General features: G+C 36.2%; 2 protein-coding genes and 1 non-coding gene across 3 annotated transcripts in view; 2 read left to right on the top strand and 1 right to left on the bottom strand.

Annotated features, from left to right (window-relative positions):
* Positions 1 to 10,939, top strand: part of LOC106875353 (peroxisomal membrane protein PEX13) — a 16,562-nt gene extending 5,623 nt beyond the window's left edge. Inside the window, exons 2-5 of the mRNA XM_014923449.2 lie at positions 409 to 612; positions 1,515 to 1,975; positions 8,473 to 8,598; positions 10,061 to 10,939. Of these exons, the coding sequence (XP_014778935.1) occupies positions 409 to 612; positions 1,515 to 1,975; positions 8,473 to 8,598; positions 10,061 to 10,320 (1,051 nt within the window). The 3' untranslated portion in view covers positions 10,321 to 10,939. The remainder of the gene's footprint in view (positions 1 to 408; positions 613 to 1,514; positions 1,976 to 8,472; positions 8,599 to 10,060) is intronic.
* On the top strand, positions 2,637 to 2,763 carry LOC128249466 (small Cajal body-specific RNA 8). The gene has a single exon (XR_008265584.1). It is a non-coding gene; the product is annotated as a small Cajal body-specific RNA 8 (non-coding RNA).
* A 3,773-nt stretch (positions 10,940 to 14,712) lies between the features above and the next one.
* The window catches only part of LOC106875344 (40S ribosomal protein S7), a 12,908-nt gene continuing 12,732 nt past the window's right edge, over positions 14,713 to 14,888 (bottom strand). The window contains exon 7 of the mRNA XM_014923437.2: positions 14,713 to 14,843. Coding sequence (XP_014778923.1) covers positions 14,766 to 14,843 — 78 coding nt within the window. The 3' untranslated portion in view covers positions 14,713 to 14,765. The remainder of the gene's footprint in view (positions 14,844 to 14,888) is intronic.

Here is a 14,888-nt window from a genome sequence, read left to right on the forward strand (position 1 = left end):
GGGGGGTAATGAACATAAAGGATATGCCCTTTGTATCCTTGATTTTACTTAGCTAGGAGTATTTTCTCAAAGACAGCAAATTGCCAATTGTTTCACTCCTTTGTCATCTCTTCTTAAAATCTGCCTTTCACTCTGAAAAAGAAGCCCTTAGAGTGAAAGGCAGTAGAACATTGTTTTGTTATGATTGTTATTGTTTTCTAGAATGATATCCAGTGTTTAGCTATGTCATGAGGTAGGTCCCTAAGGTCTAACAACACAAGAGTTGCTTATCTCATGAAGTGTTGCTAACATATTTAATATAGCAAGTCTCTGCATTATGTCAACACCAACTTCCCTTTGTTTTTCATGCTGCAGGCATCCCTGTATATTTTCTCACCAGACATTATATGAGTATTTTTTTTTAAACAGGCTACCAAGTGGCCCAGCTCTGCCTAGTGCATCAGCCATACCTCCACAGCTTCCACCCAGACCAAATCGGACACAAGGCAGCAGTTTACCATCATACCGCAGCAATCCATTTGGTTCTTATGCTTTATACAACACCAATAGTTATGGTGGCAATCCCTACATGCCTTACCATTCCAATTATGGTATGAACTATGGTTACAGTGGGTAAGTCTTTCATTGTTGAAGTAATTGTTATTACTGTATAATAGTAAAATCTCAGTCTGTAACCTAGTTGATCTTTAGATCCTGTTGATCTAAAGATCAACAGGATTTTAAAAAAAATCTTAGTGACAGGAAGTTGGTTAACACAAGACAGAACTAAATTTACTGCTAAACTGGAATATTCCTGATAATATCCACATATTAGTCACATGACCTACAAATGCACTTTGCAGAGCCTTTTTTGTTTTAAGTATTGGTGGAGTAGCACAGTTGGCAATACATTAAGGCAACTTCTATGCAAGTCTCATTGGAGTTGAGTAATCTCATAGGAGTGTAATTTTAGTGTATTTTTGATAATGGCATCAACAATAACATCATCATCATTTTACATCTGCTTTCACCCTGGCATGGGTTGGACAGGTGATCACAGTCCAAGTCAGTTCTTGTTTGGAGTTATTGTCCTCTTAGATGGATCTTGCTTGTACATTTATTTTTGGCTTAGTTTCTCTGGCTAGGTTAACATTAACTAGCATAACAGCTATATCAGTGATAACAGAAAAATACTAGAAGTTAGTGTTTAATAAGCTGTTTGGGTCTATTCTCTGTGTTTGTGTATGAAAATCCTCTGGTGCAAAGTGTTATGGATATATTTGTGTGTTTGTCTATGGATCTTCCTTAATACTTGTCTATAAAGCTATACCTACTCTATGATGCTACTCAACTGTGCAAAGCTATTCCAGGGCATGGAGCCACTCTACTCTTTGGAAATACTCCAATATATGAAATTACTTTAGTATTATTTTAATGAATGTTTGACATGATATTCTGCAATTCTAATTTACTTCATTCATATAAAATTTGAAATTTAATTTAGTTTAATAGTTAAATCTTCATTCTTTTCTCAGGTTTGGCACTTCAAATAGTGTCGTTGATGACTACAACAGCTTGTACCGACACGTGGAGGGGAGTTCACGGCAGGCATTCCAGTCAGTTGAAAGTATTGTTCAAGCCTTTACCTCAGTTAGTATGATGTTGGATTCAACATTCCAGGCCTTGTATAGTTCTTTCAGAGCTGTAGTAGGTGTAGCTGACAATCTTTCTCGTCTCCGTTCTCAGTTATACAGCATCCTGTCAGCTTTGGCCATCATGCGAACTCTGAAGTACATCATTCGTAAAATACTGGAGGTGTTCAGATTGCGACCAAAGGGCCATGCAGCAGCAGCTTGGCAAGAGGCTTCAGCTGGTTTATTACCCCAGCAATCCATTTTTTCTGCTGATTCAAAAGGGCTCAGTTCTTGGCCCATTTTAATGTTTTTTGGAATCATAGTTGGTGCTCCATGGTTGATTTGGAAATTAATCTCTCCAAGTGAGTTTTGTTTTATATTTTTCCCTTTTGCCTTAATCTTCAGATATTTTTTTTTTCAGTTTAATCAATGAAAATGTACAATGTAGGGGTCAATAAAATGAGTATTAGTGAAGGACTGGGGTCAATATAATTGACTGACCTACTCCCCTCAAAATAGCTGGCCTTGTGTCAAAAATTAGAAAGAATTATTATTATATTGTGTCTATATCAAATACTCTTTACTCTTTTCAGTCATTTGACTGTGGCCATGCTTGAGCACTGCCTTTAGTCAAGCAAATCGACCCCAGGACTTATTCTTTGTAAGCCTAGTACTTATTTTATCGGTCCCCTTTGCTGAACCGCTAAGTTACGGGGACGTAAACACACCAGCATCGGTTGTCAAGCGATGTTGGGGGGACAAACACACACACACACACATATATACGACAGGCTTCTTTCAGTTTCCATCTACCAAATCCACTCACAAGGCTTTGGTCGGCCTGAGGCTATAGTAGAAGATACTCGCCCAAGGTGTCACGCAGTGGGACTGAACCCGGAGCCATGTGGTTTGTAAGCAAGTTACTTACCACACAGCCACTCCTGCGCCTATCTTAATTTTTTTTACAGGAATGTTGGCTATTATGATTATGAAATTTTTTTTCTCAGTTTTAATCTTTATATTTGGAAGTAAGATACTCAGATGTAAGTGAGACGTACATTTGACACAATAACTTCCTAGATAAAATACCTACTTTCTGATGACTGTAGTGACTAAGTTCCCACTACAGACAGATACGAAGTGGACAATCCTTCCTCTCTTTTACTTTGTTTTCCTATGTGACCTACTATGGCTGTCATATTATAAGACTAGACAGCTACAGATTAATTTTATAGTTATTATTAGGTCCAGTCTTTTGTTACTAAAACTGGTCTTTCACAGAATGATATCCAACTATACAGACATTTGTTCCAACAATATGAAATATCCTCCAATCCATATCAAGTTAACATGAGATTAGTCACCAATTGATATTGTTACAAAGGTGGGTCTGAAAAAGCAGTGGTGTGTCACAAACCCTCTTGGTCCTTTTACATTCTGTGTTCAAATTTGACAAGGTTAGATTTTCCTCCCACTCTTCCAGGGCCAATAAAATAAAGTACAGTCATGTACTGAGGTTGATTTAATTGACTGTAACTCTTCCTCTTAAAAGTATGGTTTTGTAATTATTTATTATTTGCTAGATCTGAAGGAAGGTCTTCACAAGTCATCTGAAACTGGTGAGGTTAAGGTCTTTAATGCTCCAAGTCAATTCCTGTAGGGAGGGGAGATAAATCTGGAAAACTAACATTCTCGAAAAGAAGGAAGGCCAGGCTGTACTGGTTAATGTAGGACCTGGGTAGGGGTGTTGGATATAAAAGAAGTGATGAATAAATGCTATTCTACATTGTGAAAGCCTCCAATATTATAGTACAGCTGACATTGTTGAGGATAGATAAAGAATACACTGTAACAGTGTTATAACTATACAAAATAGAAATAGCAGCAGTAACAAACACATAACGAATCAACAATCAATATTTCCAACACACTAACTTGAACTGTAAACTGTACCTGGACTTTGAAGACCAAACTACAAACTCCCACCTATGTCAGACCGCTACTATTTATATGTAGCGGTCCCATCTATTCTTGTCAGGTGGGTGTCATACTCTCACCAAACATCTCCCCTTTTGAGATTTTGAGTTCTGAAGGAATAAAGAAATTTTATTTATTATTATCATTTTTTTAGTATCTTTTTCGCTTGAGCCTTATCTCAAGGTGTTCAGTCTGCTTCTGTTTTCTCATGCTGGTTCTATGGGACTCCATTACTTTCAGTGTTGGGACATCGAATACATCTAAAAATACTTCCATAGGAATTTCTCTCCATTCTTTGGTATGTCTCTTCTTTAGCTGATTTATGTCTCTCTTTAATTGTGGTCTTTTAATTAGATACATCATACTTCCTATTTTTTGGCTACAAGGCCATCCTCCCAACCTTCTTTACCATTTCTGTAGGTTTTAGATGCACTTTATCTCCTACTTCGAAATATTTCGTTGCATCTTTTGTATTTCCTTTACATCTTTTTTTCTCTGGCAATAACTTATCAAAAATCGATTTTATTCTTCTTGTGAACATCAACTCTGCAGATGACTTTCCTGAATTTGTACTTGACTTAGGGGTTATTTTATATACCCTTAATAATTTTGTTAGTGCTTCATTGTTACTTAATTTGTTCCTAGCTTTTCTTAATGCTCTTTTGAATGTGTTCCCGAATCTTTCTACCTGCCCATTTGACCTCGGATGGTAGGGTAGAGTGAAAATATGCTTTATTGCATGCATTTTACAGAAGTTCTTGAATTCATACCCCATGAATTGCGTTCCATTATCAGAAATTAAAGTGTCTGGAACACTGTATCGCGCAAACAATTCATATAGGAACTTTATAGTTGTCATAGTGGTTGGTTTATTGCATCTGCATATCTCTGGCCACTTTGTATGGCTGTCTACCATGATTAGATAGTAAGCGCCATTCACCAGTCCAGCATAGTCGATATATAACCTAGCCCATGGGTTTGCAGTCTCTAGCCATGATTGATAGTTTACCAGTAGGGCTGTGACTGCGAGTGTGCAACCTCAACAAGTTCTCACCAAATTTTTGATATCCCAGTCCATAGTCAGCCAATAGCTGTAGCTCCTCTTCAGAGCTTTCATCCTTGACATAACTAGGTGTTTGCTGTGGGATTGCTGCAATACACGTTTTGGTAATGTAGTTGATACTACAACTCTTTGCGCATACATCAGAATATCGTCGCATATTGAGAAACTACCCGAATTTGTATTTTTTTTCTACTTATTTTTTAAAGCTTCTTTCATTTTTGTAATATACTCATTGCATACAGATTTCATTCTTATATCCTGTGCAATTGCTGACAGTTCTTAGACAACATTAGTCATAATACTTTCTATTTGATTTTCTGCCTGCAGTGCGGCTATGACAGTATCTTCTAGTGGTTCTGTATTTTTGGGAATTAATCTTGATAGACAGTCTGCATGACCAATTTTTTGTGATGGAATATACTGCATTTTGAAATTGTTATTTAGTAATATTATACCCCAACACTGAGTGGAGGCGCAATGGCCCAGTGGTTAGGGCAGCGGACTCGCGGTTTCGATTCCCAGACCGGGCGTTGTGCGTGTTTATTGAGCGAAAACACCTAAAGCTCCACGAGGCTCTGGCAAGGGATGGTGGCGATCCCTGCTGTACTCTTTCACCACAACTTTCTCTCACTCTTACTTCCTGTTTTTGTTGTGCCTGTAATTCAAAGGGTCAGCCTTGTCACACTGTGTCACGCTGAATATCCCCCAGAACTACGTTAAGGGTACACGTGTCTGTGGAGTGCTCAGCCACTTGCACGTTAATTTCACGAGCAGGCTGTTCCATTGATCAGATCAACTGGAACCCTTGACGTCGTAAGTGACGGAGTGCCAACAACAACCCCAACACTGTAGTCGGTTTGCTGTATTTGTAGGTAACCCTTTCTTTGACCCATAAATTGATAGCGATGTTCGATGATCTGTTTGTAACAGAAAACTTATACCATGTAAAAACTTGTGAAATGATTTTACAGCAAAGATAATTGACAGGGCTTCTTTTTCTATTTGACTGTATTTTTTTCTCTACCACTATCAGTGAACATGAACATAGATCCTATTCTGTACTTCAAAGCATCAGATGCTACAACAATGTCCATTTCAGGATCTAAAAATGCACTAGAGACAAATCTGCGATTAGAATTTTTTTATTTTTTCAAATGCGTTATTGCATTTAACCGACCAATTCCACTTTACTTCCTCTTAATTTGTGCATGTTAGGAACGTAATTTTGGTAGTTGTTTGCCAGCCCAAGCAACGCTTGTAATGTTGGTATATTTGTCGGAGCAGGCATATTCTTTATTGCGCCTGCCCTTGACGGGTCAAGTAGTCTACCATTTTTATCAATTATTTACCCTAAGTACTTAATTTTAGGCAAAAAGAATTTACATTTTTCTTTACTCAAAGTGAACCCATACTCTTTAATTTTCTTGAACACAGCTTTTATATGCTCCATATACTCTACATGCAAATTACTCATAATATATCATCCAAATAAGGGATTGCAAATCCACAATCAGATAACATAGCATCTGTGATTTGCTAAAATATTGCCCAGTGTAACCTTTAATCCGATAACCAGATATATCTGTACAATCCTCTATGTATATTTATTGTCAGATACTTTGAGCATTTGTCATTTACTTTAATCTGTAAATAAGCATCAGACAGATCCAATTTGGAGAAAATTTTTCCACCATTTAATTTTGAGAAAATATCCTCTGGAGTCAGGAGTGGAAGGTGGCATGTCTTTAAGCAGTCATTCAAACCTATAGAGAAATTGGCACACAGCTTAATCTTATTTTTTCTTTTTAATACATGCCATGGGTGTCACCCACTTAGAGTAATCCACCCTTTTGATGATTCCATTCTTTTCCAGTCTGTCCAACTCTTCATTTACGCTTTCAATTGCTGCGAACAATACATTTCTGTTAGATTTAAATACAGGCACAGCATTTTCACTTACTTGAAAGCAGACTTCAGTCTTTTTACATGGACCTAAGTTCTCGGATAGTACTTGAGGAAACATCTTTTTGAATTTCTCTTCAATTCCTCAGACAATTTAGTTTTAATGGGACAACCATTTATGTTTTCGCAGTGGAGATTTATGGGGAGGTGCCATAAGTCAAATAACTCCAACCAATCTGTACCAAACAGATTGATTGCATTCTCCACTATGAATATTTTTGCCTTGCACATTTCTCCTGGAAGTGTGATGTCTGTACACATTTCGCCCATGAAATGTAATTTATTGCCTGTCATGCCACACACAATTTTTGCTGTTTTACGTAATCTTGGTTTCTTGATTTTTCTCCATGTATCTGCATTTATGATTGAAATATAACTACCTGTATCCAACTGTAATTTAATATTTACACCATTTATTTTTACGTGTACAAATTTCCTTGTTTTTGTGTTGTATTCAGTTTCTGCTGAAAACACCTTAGAACTTTTTTGCATTCGACCCTTGTAATCTTGTCCTGTAGTGTGAGCTCTTGCGACCAAGTTTCTGACAACTATAGCATTTCCAGTTTTTAAATAGACACTCTTTTGTGAAGTGTAGGTCTCTACATCTGTAACATAGATTGGGGCCTGGCACTCTTCTATTATACTTTCCGGGTCGACATATCTGTATTTTTGCGGAATCTTTCTCTTGAATATTTTTCGCATCATGCTTCAGCTTTACTATTGTTTGACATTCTTCTGCAATGGTCTGTAGGGTTAAGTTTTGGTTCGCTTGCTCCATTTTTGAGGGAATCCTTGCCCAAATTTCTCTATCCTTGGTTGCCATAAGGCTTTGTACGAAGATAAGGGATTTAAACATATCCTGAGTGAATTCCTGGAGTTTAAAGTTGCAGCTAACTGGATTGATTGGGTGATGACTTATCTGTTTGTCTTAATGTTTATTGATTATTTATCAAGGTACTGTTTTATTTTTATTTTTCATTATCACCATCATCATCATCATCATTGTTTAACGTCTGCTTTCTATGCTGGCATGGGTTCGATGGTTTGACAGAGGACTGGCAAGCTAGGAGGCTGTACCAGGTTCCAATCTGATCTGGCGAAGTTTCTACAGCTGCATGCCCTTCCTAATGCCAACCGCTCCAAGTGTGTAGTGAGTGCTTTTTACATGCCACTGGTACGGGAGCCAGTCAGGCGGCACTGGCATTGACCATGCATGAATAGTGCTTTTTACATACCACCTGCACGGTAGCGAGTCAGGCAGCACTGGCATCAACCATGCTCAAATGGTGCTTTTTACGTGCAACTGGCATCAGCCACGACTACGATTTTACTTGACTCAACAGATCTTCTCAAACGGAGCATATTGCCTGACAATTGAAGAGTCATTTTAAATGGGCCAGTTATGCAACACTAGCATTGGCCCTGGCTACGATTCATTATCAATATAGTTTTTTTATTTATGCTTTGTTTACCATTTAGGTGACAGGCTGCCCACATTACCATCTGATGAGCCAATGAAAGTAGTCACTCGACCTGCTAGAAATAGCAACCAATCCTTACTGTCTTAAAAATGACAGAACATGAGATAATGCAGTCCAGCACACCTTAAAAAGACACGATGATCATGACTGGAAGCTCTTTAAATCCAGGGTCTACTCAGCCAGAGCTGACTTCAGGTTAAACACCATATGATCTGTTGGCAACTTTAGCTGAGTTTAGCATTGCAAACATACACTGCAATGGTTTCTTAATTATCTCTTTTTACTGCAGATGTTCAGGCAGACCAGTTTTTTTACTCAATCAATATCAACTTAAAAAAAAAAAGCTAGCTATATAATTTTCTCTCTATTTATTTAGAGCTTCCTGGCTGGGTAACAAGTGATGATGACCATTATGTTTCCTATGGCCTCTATAACTTTGTTGCTGAAAGCAATGATGAATTATCATTTGATGCAGGCCAGAAGATTATCATTGCACCCAAAGGTAATTGTTGGATTAGCAGTATTATTGTTGTTATTAAAAATAGAGTAACAGAAAGAGGAGGGTGCTGTGGTAAATATTGTGTGATAGTTCCATCTCTTGATGGTTGGACTTCAAATGAGACTAGGATGAAATTTTCCTGTCGTGTTTGTAGCCGTGATAAAATACTCGGAGTCAGTTAATTGATGTAATGGAGTGAGATGACTGAAATATAAACTATTGTAATAATTGATAATTTTGATCTTATTGGATATGTTAAGATATAAGAGAAAAATTATTATATTCTCAAAGATACCTTGAGAATAGTATGAATTATTTAAGAGTATGTTGGATATATTGAATTCATTTAGAATAATTATCAGTTTCCAAATAAAAAACTTTTACATAATAGAGGGGTTATTATATCTTGGCCTAAAAATACAGTTGGCCAGCTCAGTAAAGCAGTTTTATTGATAGTTAATTCATATAACTATAGTCATTGGAAAGATCACATTTACCATTAAAATTTCCAGATTTTATGTTTTTGAGTATAGTTATTGTAAGAAGTAATCTTTTGATGAAGTTTCAGCTTTGTTGAGGTGTAACAATTTTACTTCATTTACATAGACAAGCATGGCTTTGTGGTTAAGAAGTCTGTTTTGAAACCACTCTTTTCAGTTCAGCCCCATTGCAACACATTGAACAACAGTCTTCTGCTATAGCCATATGCCAATTAATGTCTTGTGCATGGAAACTGTGAGAGCCCATTATATATTATGTATATATGTCATCAACTGGCACAAAGCTACCTCCCCCTTCCAGTTGTCATAACAGCAGGTGGTCAACTGGCACTAACTTTCCAGTAAACAGTGCCTGTAACCTTGAATGGTTATAACTGGCTTTTGTTCCCTCTTGAAACCACTCCACTTCCTTAGCTGTATCAAAGAGTTTCATATTTTACAACCTGGTGACTCCTTTGTGATATCACTTTAGACAACAATTCTACTTAGCAAACCCATTCCTATCTGAGCTACATTCATTTTAAGTGCAGAGTGGACTGGTTGTCACACTGTGAAGACACTAAATAACATCATTTGAACTGTTGACAGTTTCTGCTTGTCCACTCAGCCCATGTTTCATTACGTCTAAAACATTGTCACACTAAATGCTTAGTTTAGTAAACTATGTTTAGTATACATTTTAGTATATATATAAGCATACTATTGTTGCCATAATAACTGATGTATACTGCCTTGACAGCAGTATGTATGTTCCATAGCATAGTCAAGTGTCAATGTTATGTCATTTTGACAAATGATGCAATTATTCTTTTATGAATAATTGTTGGTTATGGATCAATCACTGGCTCACTTTATAGTGTGAAATCAAACTTAACTGTACAGTTATCCTAGGACCTTTGTGTAATATATTTGATTGGCATTAGGCATAATTATATTTGATTAAAATATTTGTTTATTTTCTTTAGATGAACAACCACGATTGAAAGGCTGGATTTTGGCTTCTGTTGACGGCAAAAAAATTGGCTTAGTTCCTGCAAACTATATCAAAGAACCTGTACGGTGTACTGGACGAAAGAATATTTTGGCTGAAAATACAATTAACCCTGTGCCATCACGCTCATTTAGCTGTCCTACTGACTCTCAAGAAAATTATGGTAAAACAGTGTCGGACAAAAATATGGAAGATATATTTGAGTCGTGTCACTCTGCACCAACAGTCACTTGAAATACTTGATTATTTGCTAGGATTGTTGTGTAATTAATATTTTAATTCCTTGTATATAAATGTGTGAGAGAGAGAGAGAGAGAGAGAGAAAGAAAGAGAGAGATGCAATATATTTAGTCATTGTGACTGGTGATTATGATATAGACTAAGAGTTGGGAGCTAGTGTGTCAGCTTCTGGACTGAGGAATATGCAGTTAATGCCAATTGCAATAAAACAGGGCTCCCATAGACCGTTTAAAGTCTCTTCCTTGCTCTCAAAGTGAATGTTTTGAGATAATGTATCGAAAGACAAAAATCAATGATTAAATATACTGCCCGTCCTGCAATGTGAATACCACTGAGAAGTGAGTTGAAGCACTGTTAAATTAACAATTGTTCGCAACTGTTTGAATCTCTTGAAATGGATGATTCATTCACACCTCAGTGTGTCACAGCTATCTAATATTTATGGTTTCTCTTAAATGTATTTCTTACAGTTTCTAAACCAATAATTACATATACAACAGCAATTTTAAACAATTGTTTTTATATTTATAAAAAAGAATAAAAACTAAATTCTTTATCTAAAAGGTGAAGGATTTTTTGTTAAAAGAAAATGGAAATACAAGTTTAAGTTATACCATTGGTCCTTTTGTTGTTATTCTCTAAAATTTCTAAGTACCATACAAGTTTTCTGATTGCAGTAACAGGTTATCAGTGCAAAATTTTGGTAGATGAAAACTAACCATACGTTTTTATATCAATGTAGATTGAGGACCAGTATATTCTATCTTGCAGTGTCTCACCAGACAAAATAAGCCTCAAAGGATTCCAAGTCTCTAACAGACTTATCACTGATTCAGTACCATTTCTTTGTTTTTTTTTTGGCCAATTTACATAAATGATTTCTATTTTACTTGTGTGCCCCCCCTGTTTAAAAAATCCTATTGTATTTTTATAATTAGATATTATTAGGACTTGTATAAAAATTGTTAAATGTTAAATGTTTTGTGTATTGTAAATGTATAACCAATTTATTGCACATAAACTTTAACAACTAAGTAAATTCTATGGAAAATGAAAGTTGTAAAAATACAAGGACATTTATTCCTTTCTACTGGAAGCACAAAGTCTCAAATTTGGGGACCAGGATTAAGTTGATTACATCGAGCCGAGCCCAGTGTGTAACTGGTACTTAATTTATTGACGCCAAAAGGATGAAAGGCAGTCAACCCTGGCGGCATTTGAACTTGGAACATGAAAATAGACGAAATACCACTAAGCATTTTGCCCGGCTTGCTAAAGATTCTGCCAGCTCACTGCCTTAATAGGGACATATTTATTACAAGAAGATAGTACTTTGGTGCTATTTTATTTAATGCATGCCTTGCAGTTGATGCTGCTCTGCTAGTTTTGCAATATTGGGCTCCAGCCTTGTCAATGATAATTGACGATCACCCTTTTCTACAATGTCGATTTTGAATATGAGCTTTTGACAGTAAGTTAGTAACACAGCTGAAACCAGATTCAACAAGATAAGATGAAAGAAAAGCAGTAAAATACAGCTACGCTTCCCCACAGAGCAGTGTCATTACTTTTCCATACATTATGTTCCCCATCTTTAAATCTTGCCTGAAATATTTCATCACTCTGCAATTAAACAAGATCTTCCTGCAAACAGATGTACAGCACCAGCAAGATTAACTTCAAAAGGAAGAAGTCACCCAATGCAGTATATTTAAATTAAGCAGGTCGCTAAACTTAGCTTGCAAGTTTTTCAAATGTTCAGCATATACAATCATCACGCAGATTACTAACTAGGAAATTGTAATGCATGACATTCAATATTCATTTTCTAAAGCTGTACTTTCCCCAGAAAAGCATTAATAGCTCCTTTGGAGGATATGAGATCAGAATTTTCTCCTTGAAGTTGTTTAAACAAATTTTATCAAATATATCACATTTAGCTGCAACCATTGTTGTTAGCCAGAAATGAGTGTTCCAAAGTGCAACAAAGCAATGCATACAATTGCCTTTTGAAAACCAACTTACCTTGTGCGAATTACAAGGTGTTCAAATGCTACATTTTGGTAATGAATTCATGAAAGATGTGGTCTAGTAAAGAATTTGATTCAATATAGTTGACTTTTATTACAATATTGAAGGCATCATGCAAACACCCACTTAATTGTTTTGGAAATAAGTGTATCACACTGTATGCAAAATACTTCAGACAGCATTTTTTTAAATAGGCAATAATACCTCTGTCTGCCAGTCATGAATGGAATGCTGTCATCTTTTTGAGAGGAATATTTTCCTCCAAATAAGTTGTCTTTGAAAAATGTTTTGGCTTTAGCGTCTGTTTTAAGACAAAAAACATTTCCTTTTTGAATCCATTACCATCCAAAAATCAAACATACACAAATAAAATAGCTTAGTTATCACTCAGGATAGATTCATCAGGTTGAAGAATAAATTTCTTTATTTGTAATTTGGTCACTGTATCTTTTTTTCTGTCTTAAACTGAGCACCAATCTTATACATCTTTTGTTGTTTTTGATTTGTGTGTATATGTATATACTATGATTGCTTTGGGTAGCACTGGCAATGTTCTTTAATACCAACACTAAGTATGGGTATGTATTTCTATTTTATTGCTGCTGTCCTCAGTGTCTGTTTTTGCTCACTATTATTCCTCTCATCTTTCTAAGGAATTCTAGAACCAGTTTCACAGATGTTTTGGGGTTTTTTAAACTACTTTTTCTTTGTTCTTGTTTTGAAAAGTAGAGTAGTAAATAAATTAGTAAAAACAGGTTTTCTAGCAACATTTTTCATGCACAAGACTCCACATTGAAAACTACTGGTCTAAAGCACAATACTTTCATGATCCCTGAAAAAGTGTGGACCCCAGTTCTGGATGTTAGTGCTGTACAATGGAACAGAACAGAAGATGAAATAATTCTGAAGTAGACTTAATAAAAATCAAACAAATCCAGTCCCAAGCATTCCCCACATCTCTACGACACTTCTAGACTCACTTAATCAGAAATTGACACATACCTCCACTTTTCTTTCTGCTTTCAGTTACCTCTAATTTCTACCTCATCATCACCATCAACTATTGCTTTCTCTTTGCCATATTGCCTCACTTATGTACCTCTACATCTCTCCCTTTCACGAGTCACCTACTCCCATCCACTTTTATATTAGCCTCTTGACAGTCGAGGGAACCATTTTCATTTTCTCCAGTTGATTCTTGCCTTGCAAATTCCTTGGCAACAAGGGATGTTATATAGGATAACCCATGTCAATGTGTAACCATCTAAACCAGTTTTTCCTTTCACTCCAGAACAGAGGATTAGCAGGTATTTTGATAAGCTGAGATAATTCAGTAAAATCTCCTGTGATATAGTTCACAATCACTAATCCAGCTAGAAAAATTTCAAATTTCCCAGGCTCCCACTACTTGCTGTACAAATATCATTTGCAAAGGCAGGCTTTTCCAGTTTGTCTTCTCCTTTATTATACATTTTCGACTTTTAGCCCCAGCCATGGTTCCAATGCATAAAGGAAGTACTTCACGTGGTGTAAAGCTTGAACACCAAACATTGTGCACAAGAGGAAAAATTTTGATGAAGTGATTTAGATTGCATGAAAGTGAAGGTGTCACACCATCAGATGATCTTGTGAAAGAACAAGCAAAAACGTTCCAAAGAACTCAGATTACAGTGAAGGCTGGCTGCAGCATTTCAAGGATCAACATGGGTTAAAGTTTCATGCTGTGTGTGATGAAAAACAATCAGCTGAAAATGCATCATTATTGCTAAGAAATTGTGCAGATGGTTGTAAATCCCTAGCAGCAAGACAGTGATGAAATTGAGGAAGATGTGAGTTTCTATTGATTGGTTAATTCGGCTAACAAATCTAAAACAACTCAGTTTTATAAGTGAGCAAGAAATAAGGAACATCTGTATGCTGCAAGATAAACTGATCAAAGAAAGGCCAAAAATGTACAACAGAGTCATCACTTGAAAATCCAGTGCCTTCAAACATAACCTCGTCCAGGTGTGCTGCCATCTTTAGTTCCTGATATTTCACTCACCTTACAAGATGAGTCCTGGCAGCCCTTCACCTCAAGAAGATGCCAATCTTGATATCCTTTCACCACAGTGATGATCTTTGTGTATGTCAACAGAATCAACGTACCAGTACTTCACCACTCATTTTACCTGGGTTTTATTAGAATTTCATTTGATGTCTCCCTTTTCTTGATTTATAGGGTACCTTACCTACCATATTTAATCAATTGATAATCCGGCACTCTCCAGGTCTCAACAATGCCAGTATTAGTGGTTGTGCACTGTATAGAAATAAACCCATCAAACATGTTTAAAACAATAAAAAAGAAAAAAATTTTTTATTTTCACTCAGGTCATTTATTTCAGCATTAGTCAATCCTGCTTTAATTACAGAATATAATCAGGAAACTCAAATACAACTTCCTTCCCTGTCAATCTTTTGTAAACTGCTCGAAATACTTCAAGCTGAAACAGAAAAAAAAAAAAAAAAAAAAAAAAAAAAAAAAAAAA

The sequence above is a fragment of the Octopus bimaculoides genome, chromosome 14 (assembly GCF_001194135.2).
Source record: "Octopus bimaculoides isolate UCB-OBI-ISO-001 chromosome 14, ASM119413v2, whole genome shotgun sequence".
In the NCBI taxonomy this organism is placed as follows: domain Eukaryota; kingdom Metazoa; phylum Mollusca; class Cephalopoda; order Octopoda; family Octopodidae; genus Octopus; species Octopus bimaculoides.